The following is a 15,034-nucleotide window of genomic DNA, read 5'->3' as shown; positions in this document are numbered from 1 at the left end:
GCGTTGCTTCGGCGAGATTTGTTGCATACATTAGGGCCGACTGGCCGACTGTTGGCAACGCTTAGGCGCAACTTAAGCCCGACAATGTGAATGAGCCAGACACGGCCCGAACGGCCACTGGCACTGGCAATCATGGCTGCCAGTCCGCCGTCTCCCTTCGGTCTGTCTCTGTGCAGGTGTCACGCAGCCTGCCGCCCACCCACTGCAAATATAATCAGCCCGAAAATATGCTATGCTTTTTGGATTTCTTGATTAGTGCCACTGCTGCTGTGGCTTTCGGTTCGGCATCCACGAATCTACCCTGTCCAACCAGGCTGACTGGCAGCTGGCAGTTGGCAGCAACTGCAACTGCAACTGTAACTGCAGCTGCTGCTGCTCTGCATGTCCATTGGCGTTGACGGCGACTGCACGTGAAATTACGGTTCGCTTTTCGGCCGAAGAACAAAAGACATTGCCCAAATGGCCTCTGTTTGTAATTAGCACGTCTAAGTTGCGTTTATGGCCCAAGAAGTAGTTAGGGAGCAGCTTATGCAACGAGTGTTCATGAAGAGCTTGTGAAACTTTGCAGAGTTTTCTTAAAGAAATTCGTGTACAGGTAACAGACTACGAAAGTTATCTAAAATAATTTATATAAGAATATATTTGTTAATAATCGATTAGATATTGCCTGCTGCGCTGCAGCATAACTAATCTTTAGCTTTCAAAAGTTGATGATATATAAAAACCCCTTGAAATATCTGTTAACTTAGAGCTTAATATAATTAATGTCTGACAATTTAATTTTCAAAATATTCAACCAAAAACTGATAGCTATAAACGTTGAAGAAATTGTATTCATCAAGTTAGCTCTGATATATAATCTGCAAGAATATCTTATCTTTGGGCCTCTTCCATGCCATTTAGTTATATGGAACTGCAGCCAAGATACACCATTCGAAATGGCTGAGAAGGATCTAGTGATACAGGAGATCCAAGTTAAAGTGTCGAAAATTGAAGACAAACTCCAAATGGTGACCAGAAAATAACTGAAAAAAGATGCAAGTTTCTCACCCAAACGACCTTACAGTCGACTTGGACAACGACTGATGCATTAAGGTAACAAAACTAGTAAAAAGCTTCCAAGAGTTTGCCAAAAAATACCTCGAGCGACGGTCTCTCAGCCAAATAGCCTTTCTAGGTAGTGTCAAAATTTGCAGAGGTGAAAAGATAAGGCCTCAAGAAACTAAATGCTCAGCCAATGAGCACAGCTATTCCTCGAAATACTAGAAGACTTAAACGCCAACAAACTCAAGGCCTATTGAACTGAGCATTGATTTAAAATCTATCAAATGTGCTACATGAAGTTTACCTGTGATACGTAAGCCCTCTAATGCTTTCTTCCCCCTATATATGCTGTATTCGTTATATGCCTTAAAAAATTAGCAAAGTTAGTTTAGATTAAGTTGGCTTAAATGTAGCAATGCATTAATCTGTGAATATATCAGCAAAAAAAAAACTAAATATATTTTTATATATTTGTCTTCTCTATTTCTTATATATTTATCGTATTTATTGTGCAGCTGTATAAATTGTATTTATCTGTCTTTATATTTCTTTATATTTATCCAATACACAAACTGCTCTTACTACTTAATATATATAATCTGCAATGCTCAGCCATTAATATGTAGCAAGGTACATATGCTGTATAGGAGCTGTTGTTTATATACACAAGTATATGCTATATATGTATACATGTATATATATATATATATATATTTTCTGAATAACTGCAGGTATGTGTGCGTGTGTGTATAAATTTATTACTCATGCGCCACGTTGCACAGAGCACCAATCAATATGCAAGGCATCAAATATTTAAGCTAAAAATGCTAAATAACAAAAATGGCTGCGAAATTTAACACACAACATCAAAACAACAAAGCGAGCGTGTGTGTGTGTGTGTGTGTGTGTTTGAGTGCGTGAAAAAGAGATGGCGCAATGGCAAAATTGTTGTGAGACACATTGACAAAAGTCTTCTAATTGAGTGCAATGGCATGCTGGCTGGCTGAGCGAAAGAGAGGGGACGCTAGAGAACGAGAAAGATGCAGCTATAGATGAGTGTATGTGTGTGTGTGTGTGAGTGAGCTCCAACAGACAAGTGGATAAAGACAAATTTTAAGACGGGCAGCCGTTGCTCTAAACTATGCAACAGAACCTAAAAACCAAACCCTGCCATTGTGGTCAAAATGCATTTACAGTTATGAATATACATATGCACACATGCATACATATATACATGTATATATATATATATATTTGTGTATATAAATGTGTGTGTGTGTGTGTGTGTATCTTGTTGATTTTTCAAATTATCAAGCTTTCGAGACAGAGTTTGAGTTTTTGTGGCTCTGCCATTTGCTGGCCATGTACTTGTGGCCATTTTTTGAATGAATTATTAAATGCTTTGTAATTTATTTGATTGTGATTGTGTTTATAGCAGTGTCTACGTGCGCACAGGCTGCATGTGTGTGAGTCATGTATTTATTGCACTTAACTGTTTAGGGTTACGTGCTACGTGCAGCCCTCGACATCGCATTTTGTGCCATTGTTGAAATCTTATGCATTTGTCATGAATTCGAAATATTTTCGGTTGGTTAAATGGTTCGGTTCGGAACTCCAATGACAAGCCCTGCATGTATGTGTGCGTGTGTCCATCTAACTGCAGTTGCTGCTGGCTGCCCCCAGCCGGCACAAGCTGACCCGTTTGTCAGTATTTGTATTTGTCTTAGTGCTTGGGATTTTCATGTCTTGTTAGTTTTTCGTATTGTATCATTTTATTGATCAATACTTTAACTAAGGCGTTGCCGTCATTAGTTACGCAGACTTAGACAAGCAGGCGTGGTATACACAATTTGTACAGCTTTTAAGTTAACTTGGCTCAATCAGTCAGGTTTGCAGACTATCAAAATATGTTTCCAGTCTTAAGTTCCTTTAGATCTCATCAGGACCAACACTATTTATGGATGCGGAAATAAAAGTTTGAGCCATCAAATTTTATTTCCATAAATTAAAAGCAACTTAAGCAAGAGAAGTTTGAAACAACTTGTATGTAAGCAAGTTAAGATCTGAGACTCCATTTCGCTTGGAAATGACAGAGACGATAGTTGTGCACACACAACAGACACACACACACACACTCGTAAGCCGACAAACATAATTAGATTGCATTATGTAAGTGTTGCCTAGGCGGCTAGTGGATACCCCTAGACACTCTCGCGCCCAGCTCTAGTCAGTCTAAGCTCTTAACCCTTACCCGAGGCAATTTCAATAAAATTCGGTTCTCGTCTGCGACGGACTAAACCCAAAAAGCAGTCAAATGTCTCAGACACAAACCACAGCGATGTCTCGCCCTGGCATTATGCCTTGTCCAACACGCTACACACACAGGCACACTCTTAGACAACTGTCTTCGTCTCACTCTCTCGCTCTCGCTCTCTCCCTCCCTCTCCCTCTCGCTCTGTTATGTGAGCTGCAGGATTTGGCCAAGGCAATGGCCTTTCAAAATTTTCGAATTTACGTAAATTTAACTTTCTTGAAATACACTTAACTGTAAAATTAATTATAAAAGGCAATTGTGTTTGTGTGTGTGTGTGTGTGTGTGTCTGGGCTTATGCGCATGTATGCATGTCCACACACGCACACATACAGCCGCACACCCACTTAAGTTTGTCTTGGTCTTTGGCCGAAAAGGTGTTGGCATGGAATTTGCATAACCAACTGAACGTCAATGTCTTCTGCATGCGACCAGCATGTGAGCATGTGTGTGTGCGATGTATGTATAAGCATGTACAGTTGTGCGCGTCGACATTTGCATAGTCCACGTTGTATACATGACCAACCAGTTTCTATGTATGCGAAAACACACTAATTAAATGTTGAAGGCAGTTTATATTGATGCCCCCGCATGGCCAGCGGGCAGGCGAATCAGGCTGAGGGGATGGCACAGGCACACAGGTAAATGTACACACATCTATATATATATATTCATATATACATTTGTACATATGTGCTGTGCATTATATAACAGTGAGAAGGTGAAGTGTCTATCTCTGTGTGTGTGTCGGCTTGCCTAAGAAAATCTATAGCCGACGAGGCTCAAACTCAAACCGCAACCAAATGTCTTCATTTTGTACATCAGGGCAAATGCAGCCGCAGTTACACACTCACACACACACACACACATACACATACATATTATTAGACATGCATGTGTGTGTAAGGATTTGTAATTACATTCGGCATCATTCGGACTCATCTTTGTTGCCCCAGGCAGCAGCAGCAGCAGAGCAGCATACGCACACTTTGAAATTTCAAACTTTATTCTATAATAATATTTACAAATAAATATAAATCGAAATTCCATATAAGGAATATTGAAATATTATATAAATATTTCTTTTCGCCTTTGATGCTTAATAATGCATTATATAATTGAGTCTAGCTGAAAGTTGATTGAGTGAAAGTTTGTGGCCTTATTTACCCCCTTTGCTATTAGCCGTAATTATGCATTATGCAATGCAATTATCATTCTGACAGTTCGGTTAATGCCACGTACCCTCTGGCTATGGCTAACTAGCGCCGACTGCTTGGCATTTTGCATAGTCCTAGGCAGCGGCACATCCATCGAACACTCCTAACAATAAGACACTGGCTGTCTTGAGCCACTGCCGCCACCTGCCCGGTTTACACACGCAGACATTTTTAATTAAACGTAAAATTTTTGCGCTATTGATTAGTTTCCGAAGGCTGACGGCACGTGGGCCGCACGAAAGTGCCCTTGCATGTAGCCCTAGTTATTGCCAAAGCATTAGTATTAGCGCCTCAAATGACGTGACTTGTTGTGCCCGCCGAGGCGCTGAGCGGGGGCCGCCAGCCTGCAGCTCGGCTTGGCTGGGCTGCCACCGTCAGGACTGACACGCAAGCAGCCAGACGAAGGGCCGCGAGCCACGGCTCTGTCATTGTGTTCGTTCGGGTAGCGAGTTTTGGTTGCCAGTTTGGCGTCTTTTTAACACAATGACAGTTAATTAGATTGTAAGGATAGGTAAAGGATATATGCGAGTATAATTTTAAGTTTTCCATGCAGCTGCAATAGTTTCGCCCGCAAAACTTTCCGTCTGCCTGCAAATGAGCCTAATTGACTTGGTTACGAAAATGGTTAGGACAGCTAGCTGGCATAGAAATTGCAACTGTGTGCGTGAAGGTACAATGTAATGGATAATAAACCAGATACACCTTCAAATGCTACGCACATATATGAGTTTAGTTATTGTTTTTCTATAATGCCAACTCTTCAATTCAATTTGCCCTGCAGATATATTGGAAAATCAATTTTGTATCGTTAAACGTCCTTATTTAATTGCCAACTAGCTCTACGGCTTCAACTAATGAAATCATTAAAATGGCAGAGACACACACACAGAGCTCTATGTAAAATTTATGTGGCCAGCGGAGGCGATGTTTAGGCTACGTACATATAATAAGCACATGCACACCCATTCTAAGGATATGGAAGCAAAGGACATTGCCTTGAGCCGGCTAGGACAACACACAGACACAGCTAAAGTTGCGAGTGGCGGGCGCATTTAAAGGCAAAGATGCCAAACCAACCCCTTTGCTGCCCCTGCTACTTAAACCCTTGCCTTGCCCGAAACTATCCACGCCGACCCCTTCCAGCAGGCAGGACTGCGGCGGCCAGACATCGAAAACATGATTTTAGTGTTTTCAAATTTGAATTTTAAACAAGTCATAATATAATTTGGCTAAGCAGCACGGCAAAGGCAAAGGCACAAGTCCCAATCTGCTGGCCCTGCTGCTCGCCTCGTGTCTGTGTCCACTTGCTGGGCTTTAATCCGGCGCAGAACCCAAACTATGCCCGTATAACCCAGCCCAGTCCGACAACCACGCAACTCGAGAAAATTAGCTTAAGCTGAGGGCCCGGCTCATTTTTCGCTTGGCGTTTTTCTTGCCTCACCAAATTGTGAAATTTAAATTAGATACAAAAGTCTCTCTCCCTGCCTCCCTCTACCCCTCCCTCATCCACTGTCTCTATTATATACAACCGTGTATATAAATTAAGTATATATATATATTTCTATATAAATGTGTGCCATATACATAGAAAACTATATGACAGGCGTGGGCGTGTAGTCAGGCAAACTATCTCACACGAAATATTGTAATTTTCTTCCAGCTGAAGACGTAAACGGATATTAGCAGCAAATGTTTCCCCACGTCCTTAACGATGTCCTGCCTTTGCTTACAGCAAATGGTAATAGAAGCGCCCTTTGTTATCGAATATGCTGATTAGCTTGAGCAGGGTAGATTTATCGCATACAGCGAACTTTCAATTAATTGAGCAATTACAGCGGACAAACTGATCTAATGGCGCGATGTTGGCTTAGAATGAGCTACTTCTGGTGCTGAATATGCACGGATAATGTCAGTTTATAATTTGAATCTATATTGGGGAGCTCTAAACTAACGATTAGCTAGCAAATGTCTTGCTAATTGATTTGATTGAAGGACTTTCTGTCATTAACAGGAGTAAACTGCGCTAAGCATATACAAATGTATATTTTTATATATATATTAGAATATTATATTTAATAAAATATAATTGATAGTATATATGTTGAAATAAAATCAATATATATTAATTTCTTTAAACCAGCATTCATTTAGAGCTCTGTAAAAATATATATAGAAGTTTTTTCAATTCAAAATTTACAATATTAAAATATAAAATAATTAATAAAAATTATTAATATAAATAATAAAAATTTATATGAATTCCCACTGAATGTAAAGTGTTAAACCAATCGAAAAATCGATCGTCTTACACCAAAAAGCCAGCTCTAATTGCCAGTGCTACAATGTAAATCGAAACTGCTTATGAGGTTTGGCAACAACTTTTAGCCTCCACGGCCATCGCAAGCTGGCTTAAAGGGACAAAGTCTATATACAGACAAGTTTGTATATATATGCATATACACATTATATATATATATATATATATAAGTTACAATCATTTAGTAGTTGCGACGTAGCTAAACTTTAAATATGCTTCGCTAGGCCATGCGAAGTGTGGGCGTCGCATTTCTAGGGCGTTGTAATCGTCAACTCGGCTTGCATACATTTTCCATTCTAATTTCTAATTATTTCAATTATGTGTGTGTGTGTGTGTGCAGCGGTTGAAGTTGTAGCTCGTTGCTGTCTGACCAGCTGGGTGGGCTATGTCCTCGACCAGCTGCATGCCCTGGCCGCCGCCGAACACATCCTGTCTGTCTATGCGAATTAATTAAGTGTTTTCGTGCGCGGGCAAAATCCTTTTGCGGTTCAGTTGCCCTGTGGGCTGAGTAAAAGTTGTGGGGCTTAGCCAAGACTAAGGCGTTCTGTCCATGTGTTTACGTGCATATGAATGTGGAGCGAAGAGAAAATCAATTATAAATTAAACATTTATTAAAGAAAGCATTGCCTTTGCCTTTGGGTTTGCTTGCCATTGCCTTCTGCGTTTGCCTTTGCCCAGGCAGCGCAACTAGAGCTGCGGCCCACTATGCCTATGCAAATCAAGAGCGGCATAAATAATGCGACATCATTATTTAGGCAGGTAGGCGAAAGAAATACATATATGTTCGGATGCTGTGTTGCTGGGAGAACGTTTTGTCGTGTAGCCGGCGAGGGCAGCCAAGGCAGCGCTGTTAACCAAGGCAACCAAGCCATCCATCCATCCATCCATCCATCAATTATGTTGAAGTCGAGCTTTGCCTTTTGGCAGCTGCTTAAATGTGATTCCACTCATTTCGATTGTCTCTCGCTTGATTATGCACATGCATTTGGTAGACGCGCTCGTACATCAAACTCGAAATAAATGCGGCCTGCATGCATATATATATATACGATCTACACATATGCTGATTGATGTTGAGTATAACTGATTTGTGTGAGTATATCTGCATTGGTAATTTGCTATAAAGCGAATTTAATATGGCACGCAGTTCCCCTTGATTCCGTCCAAGATCTCTGTTTGCTCTCTACACTATGCAGCGCGGGTATACGTGTTCATTGCTGAGACAGCGTTGGGCGCTGGCGTCAAGGCATTCACTAGTCGTGTACTCCCGACTAGAGCATATTTATTTTATTTATTTTTGTTGCTGCATTTGCACATGCGCAGCTGGAGCTCTACAGATGTTTTGCATGCAAGATGAGAGAGATTTCACTGCTCTTTTTTCCTGCTCTGCTATTGTTTTGCATTTACATAGCTAAGTAGTCTAAGAGGACAGTCAGAGAGTACTAGATAACGGTCATGCCCAACTGATAGGTGCATTGATTGATATGGGCATAGTGATCTATGTAAAGATGAAATGAAAATCATATGAAAGAGACAATATCAGAATAAAGTGGCTCAGCTGGAATATGTATTATGTTATAATATTATGTTTCGAAAGTGTAGGCGGTGTTCTGTATGTCATGAATTTTGTGCCACTGGAATTTGGTGTAAGAATTAGTCAGTCTAGTGGCATCAGCGACGACGACAAATAAATTTTAATAATAATTTTTCCTTTTTGGACCTTGGAAAAATTTTTGAAATTTTTGGGCTATTTTTGTTTTCAAAATCTGTTAAAAATGTCAATATGTAATCGCAGTTGTAGGGGGGTGCGTAACCTGCTGGAACAAGCCTGTAGTATTGCAGTACGTAAGCATTATTCAAAGAAGCACGATCCCACTCCTACTTGCCTTACCCTTGACAAGAAGAAGCAGGAGGAGACTGGGAAGTGCGAAGATACCCATCCGAAGCCGAGGTCCGTGAAGGATATACGCAAAACATTTCCTTTCTACGATCTCGTTAAATTCCGGCGAGATTGCTGTAATGAAGCATGCCAGGGTAGTTCCTTCCCCACATTCGATGAGTGCTTGTACAAAGAATCTGATAAGAACAAACGCAAGTATCAGATTACATGGTCTGAGTGTCCAGCTGTGGCGATTATGCCCAAGAAGGTGTGCTGTTTTGAGAAAGCAAAGCCGGCCCCAATTGTCCGGCGTCGCAAAGGCGACAAGCCGAACACCGCGTGCCCGCCACGCCCTTGCGAGAGAAAGGATGAGGAAGAGTTAAAATGCGAAAAGATTAGGTTGCCAAGGTGCAAGGCTGTCCGTGATCCACCTAAGTGCGACATAGGCCGCACTCCATCTGATTGTAGAAAAATCAAGGCACCATATCCATCATTCTCAGAGTGCTCGAGAGCCAAGGTGCGCTCTAAGCGTAGAACAGAATGCAGTTGTGTGAAGTTCCCCATACCCATTTGTGAGGTGCACCGAGTACTGCATAGAAGGCTTATTACTGGAAACGTAAGCATGAATCCTTGCGACAGGAAGAAGTGATCACATAAAGGCAAAACATAAATATTAAGTTAGAACTAAAACTATTTTTTCATGGACTAAAGACTTTTATGTAGTACTTACATAAATAAATGATTTGCATATTGAACAAATGGTTTTTATAGTTTCAAAGATTTCGGGTATTTTGTGCATATATATCCACTGAAGATCAGACGTCTTCGTCCTCGTGGCCATTGCTTAGAAGCTGGCCTGGCTTATCCTCGCTTAGTGATCAGTCCATTGATCAGGACGTGGACTAGTAATTTACAAGTTCATTGACCAATCAATCGACCTGTTCATTGACCAGTCCATAGACAACCTAGAGTCCTGCCAGAACTGTCTAATAACATTGTCCAAAGATTATGTATTTTGTTATAGGCATTTAGTTTTGTGATCAGAGTAGGCTTTGCTGTTGGGTATTTCTGGTATTGTTGTGCTTGAACGATTTTAGTCAGTGTGAATACAACTTTCGACCGGCTATTATTCCAAATTACAGTTTCTTATTTTATTTTATTTTTATTTTACCGTCTTTTTTTTAATATCCTTAAAAAAATGTCTGTAGCTAAAGGGGTTGGTACTGTATCCCAAGTGTGTCGTCGTTTTTCCACTACCTCCAGATTCTCAATGCTGGGATCGGTGGCCGACAGTTATCCGGGTCATTTGTTGAGGCAGAACGTTGTTAAAAGAAATATTCAGAGTGTGGACCAGTCAAGCAGTACCCCCAAGGACGATACAAAGAAGTTGCGCATGACCTACCGGAAGCTCGAGGTTAGACGGGAAGAGATCAAATCAGATTGGGATGGTGCTTCCCCCCGAAAGCAAAGGGATGAGAAGCCATACACACCGTCCACAAGCCCGAGTGTAGACAGGCTCATCTTTATAAGTGGAGAAATGTGTATCCCAAGAAGGCAGCAAGACCTTAAGGTAACCTTTAGAAAGCAAAAGGAGGAAAAACCTGACGATACACGGGCCGAAATTGTTTGCAGAAAACAAAAGGAAGAAAAGCCTGCAGTCATGGCTGAGGACGTAGACTACAGAAAGCAAAAGGAAGAGAAGCCTGCATTCATGGCTGAATACGTAGACTATAGAAAACAGAAGGAAGAGAAGCCTGCAGTCATGGCTGAAGACGTAGAATACCGAAAGCAAAAAGAAGAGAAGCCTGCAGTCATGGCTGAAGACGTGGACTACAGAAAGCAGAAGGAAGAAAAGCCTGCATTCATGGCTGAATACGTAGACTATAGAAAACAGAAGGAAGAGAAGCCTGCAGTCATGGCTGAAGACGTGGACTACAGAAAGCAGAAGGAAGAAAAGCCTGCATTCATGGCTGAATACGTAGACTATAGAAAACAGAAGGAAGAGAAGCCTGCAGTCATGGCTGAAGACGTGGACTACAGAAAGCAGAAGGAAGAAAAGCCTGCATTCATGGCTGAATACGTAGACTATAGAAAACAGAAGGAAGAGAAGCCTGCAGTCATGGCTGAAGACGTGGACTACAGAAAGCAGAAGGAAGAAAAGCCTGCATTCATGGCTGAATACGTAGACTATAGAAAACAGAAGGAAGAGAAGCCTGCAGTCATGGCTGAAGACGTGGACTACAGAAAGCAGAAGGAAGAAAAGCCTGCATTCATGGCTGAATACGTAGACTATAGAAAACAGAAGGAAGAGAAGCCTGCAGTCATGGCTGAAGACGTGGACTACAGAAAGCAGAAGGAAGAAAAGCCTGCATTCATGGCTGAATACGTAGACTACAGAAAGCAAAAGGAAGAAAAACCTATAATCATGGTTGAAGACGTAGACTACAGAAAGCAGAAGGAAGAGAAGCCTGCATTCATGGCTGAATACGTAGACTATAGAAAACAGAAGGAAGAGAAGCCTGCAGTCATGGCTGAAGACGTAGAATACCGAAAGCAAAAAGAAGAGAAGCCTGCAGTCATGGCTGAAAACGTAGAATACCGAAAGCAAAAAGAAGAGAAGCCTGCATTCATGGCCGAACACGTAGACTACAGAAAGCAGAGGGAAGAAAAGCCTGCATTCATGGCCGAACACGTAGACTACAGAAAGCAGAGGGAAGAAAAGCCTGCATTCATGGCCGAAGCCGTAGACTACAGAAAGCAGAAAGAAGAAAAGCCTGCATTCATGGCTGAAGACGTCGACTACAGAAAGCAGAGGGAAGAAAAGCCTTTTGGCGAGTTGAAAGAGTTCGGTTTTTCCAGGCAAAAAATGTAAGCAAATCCCAAATGAAATCGAAGAGCTGCCAGCCAAAGCATGAGCCCACAGTAGAAAATCAATCAAAATTAATCCGGCGGAGTATTGCACACTAAGGGTATTGACAAAGACAGAGTAACAAAGAACGTAGTACTGAATGATGACAGAAATATTCAATCACTTGCTTTTCTACGTTTAAGTTTAACAAAATAAAAAATAAAATACAAATTAGAAATGACTTGTTTTTAAAACTTCTCTGCATCGTATCGTAGGGATTTGATTTAGTAGATTAAATAGGAATAAGCTCGACGTATTTTGGTTTAATTTTTAAGGAATATAATTGAGCTTCTTGAACAGTTTGACTTAAGTCTCGCCCGCTAAAATTCTCTGGCTGGTTTGGGCCGATCTGCGCATTTAGTAAAATGCACTTGGTATGAAAGCTAAGTCCGCACGTCTCGCAAACATTGATGATGAGTGATGTAAGAACAGCTCGGCTCTTTGATTGAATACCTAGATTGAGGGCAGTTTGGGAGACGTCAGCACTTCGTTCCCATTCATTCTACAAAGGAGTTCGATTTGCTGTGATCATAGAAGCCTTTGCCCGAAAATATTTCCTAAGCTTTTGGCTTTCATTCAGATCAGGCATAATATACGTGTTTGCTGCTTCAGACCTTTCGATACTTATTAAATTAGTATTTCGTTTTTTTTTTTTTATTTTTCAAAATTCACAGTTTGAAATAAATTTTATATCCGTTAGAGCCTGTTTTACGATTTTGGGTAATGCTATCACTTGCTAAGAGATGTCGGGTGGGGAGTTCAACCAACGTGGCTTTTCTGGCTTCCTTTCCATTGGCAAATCGCTTAGTTCGTCATTATTCAGGTAAATGTGACGATGGGAAACCTGAGTCAACATGTGGTCTCGTATTAAATGAATATACATGTGGCTTGAAGCCCACTGAGCCGTACACTTCCAAGAAGTACTCAGCCAAACCAAAGTTTGTTTCAATGTGGGCATTAAAAGACTGCGAACGTAGTCCCTGCGTTATGGATCTTCGTTACGACATGAAGTATTATTCAATTTCTGACAAAAAGAAGCGCAAGTACCAGGTGACTTGGAACGAATGTCCGCGTTTGCTTATCAAACCAAAAAAAGTTTGTCTCTATGAAAAAATAAAGCATCCCAAGATTGAGCGTCGCGTCCGACCGTCATTGTCTGGGCGTAGACCTCTAGTACCTAAGACGGTAACCGCGCTGCCAAAGACTGCGTGCGTATATGTCAAGTCTGTTTGCTGCAAGACTGGTCGCTTGCCACCCACATGTAAAACCATAGCCTCCAGCCCGGGTAAATGTGAAAAGCGCAAAGCGCCTTATCCTAGCTATTCAGAATGTCTAAAGGATCCAACAATACCACCGCCGCCAGTGGAGTGTAATTGCATTAGTAATGTATACACCTGTGACGCGTGGGCTACTCTGCGTCGTCGGCTGCTTTTAGGAAAACCACCAGCAAAAGTATGCGGAGAAGCTTAAGCAGACAGTTCTCATAGATAATAGAGGGTACTAAAAATCGTATCCTGAAGAAGCGCAAGCCTTGTCACACATTTCATAAATTACCAAAATGCTTTTTTACAAATTTTATACTTTTTTATTAAAGAAATTCATTCATTTAAAATTTTTCTCTTCATGGCTAGTAGAGTAGGCTGCATGAGCTCGAGCGCATGCTCATAATTAACTTTGCTGACATTCTCAAATCTATTTTTTTTTTTTTGGAAACACATCAACAAAATTTCCCCAAAATGCTGCACGCTCGGATTTTTCCTGCCGGTCGGCAGATTTTATGGTCAACCGCGCTGGCTCGCCGACTATGTAGAAGTGATGCATCGTGTGGCACGAACCCACCCAAGTGCGACTCGAAAGCTAATAGTAAATCGCCTTGTAAGCGCACACGCAAGCCCAAGGAGTGCTCGAAAAAGAAAGCTCCCTTTCCCAGCTACTCCGAGTGCAAAAAGAATCCTATTCCGCCAAAGTCGCCAAGCGAATGCGATTGCTTAAATCCGGATAAATAAGACAATAATTCAATTATAATAAAATGATTAAAAAAAATGAATGAAAACTTAAGTAGCTGTGTCTAGCTTGTCGCTTTCATTTGTTTTTAGACTCATTGAAGTTTCATACTTAGTATATCATTAAAAGCAGCAGTCACTCAAATTGTCTCGTAATAAAAATTTTAAAACTGAATATGCAATCGTTGAAGCAATTATTTGAGCTATGCCAGGTTGCTCAGCGAATTCTTCATCTGGCTGCCAATTCAAACCTTTTGGAAAACAGCTGCTGGGACCTACGGAAACACGCCCGTCTGTCTGAACAGGCGCATTCAAGATAGGTTCAACATTTTTACCGGCCACGTTGTCTCGCGAAAACCTCGCTGACTAGCAAGGATTAACGAGTCAAGGATGTGGACGATGTTGAATCGGATGTTGGCAATCGGAAAACGTATGGATCTAACGCATTATAGGCCGATCGTTGTTACAATCGTACTTGGATAGACTTCACGGATTTTGAGGTCCTACTTTCCAGTTGAGCAGCAAAATGCGTTTAAGAAACCAAAGCCCTCGAACAAGCCCAGTTTGTGCAAGCTAATCTAAACGGCGAAGACCCGATTTTAGAAATGACCCCAATCTGGATGCCGCCGCCAGAAGCGCAACCCCAAGCCACAGGATAGGGTTTTTAGACATTTGGAAAAACGAGTCTTTTTCAAATACTGATTTTAAGCCAATTATATTATTATTGAAACCGATTGTGTCTTGAGTTTTATTTTCTGTATTCTATTTGCTTACACAGAGTTCAGGGTATCTCCTATGGCGATCATACAAACTCTATAATGCTGTCTCTGTCTTTCACGAAGCGAAAGGATAGGATAGTTTTGCGCAATATGCGTCCTGCTGTCCGTCCGTCCGTTTCTCTTTATGAACGCCAACCATTTTGTCCACAAGGCGCGCGGCAAATCGAGAAATATTATCTCAGGTATATGAAATTGTATTAAAACAAGTAAGAAATCTCTTCAGGGTGCCCGACTAGGAGATAAGCTAAGCACAAAATTTGGAGGCTCTAGCTCTTAAGTCGTGCGAGCTAAAATATATAATATATATAGAAGATACCCTGATCTGAGTTTAATATTTTCCGGCTTTCGTATCGAGTATTCAAAAAAAAGAAAGCAAATAAAAACAACATTGCAAGACCAGGTTTCGAACTCGGACTGTTTGCGCAACGTGCACCAACTCAACCAACACCGCCACTTCAAAATTAAAAAAAAAAGAATAAAAAAACCTCGACGCCGCGAGAATTGAACCCGGAACTAAACACTAACGTGCGCCGCCTCTACCAACGCAGCCACTACATTGCTTTTTAAAGTGATTGC

The 15,034-nt window shown here is 41.2% G+C and overlaps 3 protein-coding genes across 3 annotated transcripts in view; 2 read left to right on the top strand and 1 right to left on the bottom strand.

Annotated features, from left to right (window-relative positions):
• The window catches only part of LOC111596377 (putative uncharacterized protein DDB_G0291608), a 58,765-nt gene that overhangs the window by 20,359 nt on the left and 23,372 nt on the right, over nt 1–15,034 (bottom strand). The gene's annotated exons all lie outside the window — the stretch shown is intronic.
• LOC111594157 lies at nt 8,595–9,476 on the top strand. The gene has a single exon (XM_023307338.2). The coding sequence runs from the start codon at nt 8,665–8,667 to the stop codon at nt 9,415–9,417; it is 753 nt and encodes a 250-aa protein (XP_023163106.2). The 5' UTR covers nt 8,595–8,664; the 3' UTR covers nt 9,418–9,476.
• Nucleotides 12,354–13,288, top strand: LOC115483799. Its single transcript, XM_030226060.1, has one exon. It carries the CDS (start codon nt 12,400–12,402, stop codon nt 13,144–13,146), a length of 747 nt encoding a protein of 248 aa, XP_030081920.1. The 5' UTR covers nt 12,354–12,399; the 3' UTR covers nt 13,147–13,288.

This window comes from Drosophila hydei, unplaced genomic scaffold, assembly GCF_003285905.1.
Source record: "Drosophila hydei strain 15085-1641.00,03,60 unplaced genomic scaffold, DhydRS2 tig00000060-arrow-pilon, whole genome shotgun sequence".
Classification (NCBI taxonomy): domain Eukaryota; kingdom Metazoa; phylum Arthropoda; class Insecta; order Diptera; family Drosophilidae; genus Drosophila; species Drosophila hydei.
This window is presented reverse-complemented; position numbering and strand designations above follow the sequence as displayed.

Excerpts from the sequence above, each read along its gene's own strand:
- LOC111594157 (XM_023307338.2), top strand. The coding sequence starts at position 8,665 with ATGTCAATATGTAATCGCAGTTGTAGGGGGGTGCGTAACCTGCTGGAA.
- LOC115483799 (XM_030226060.1), top strand. The coding sequence starts at position 12,400 with ATGCTATCACTTGCTAAGAGATGTCGGGTGGGGAGTTCAACCAACGTG.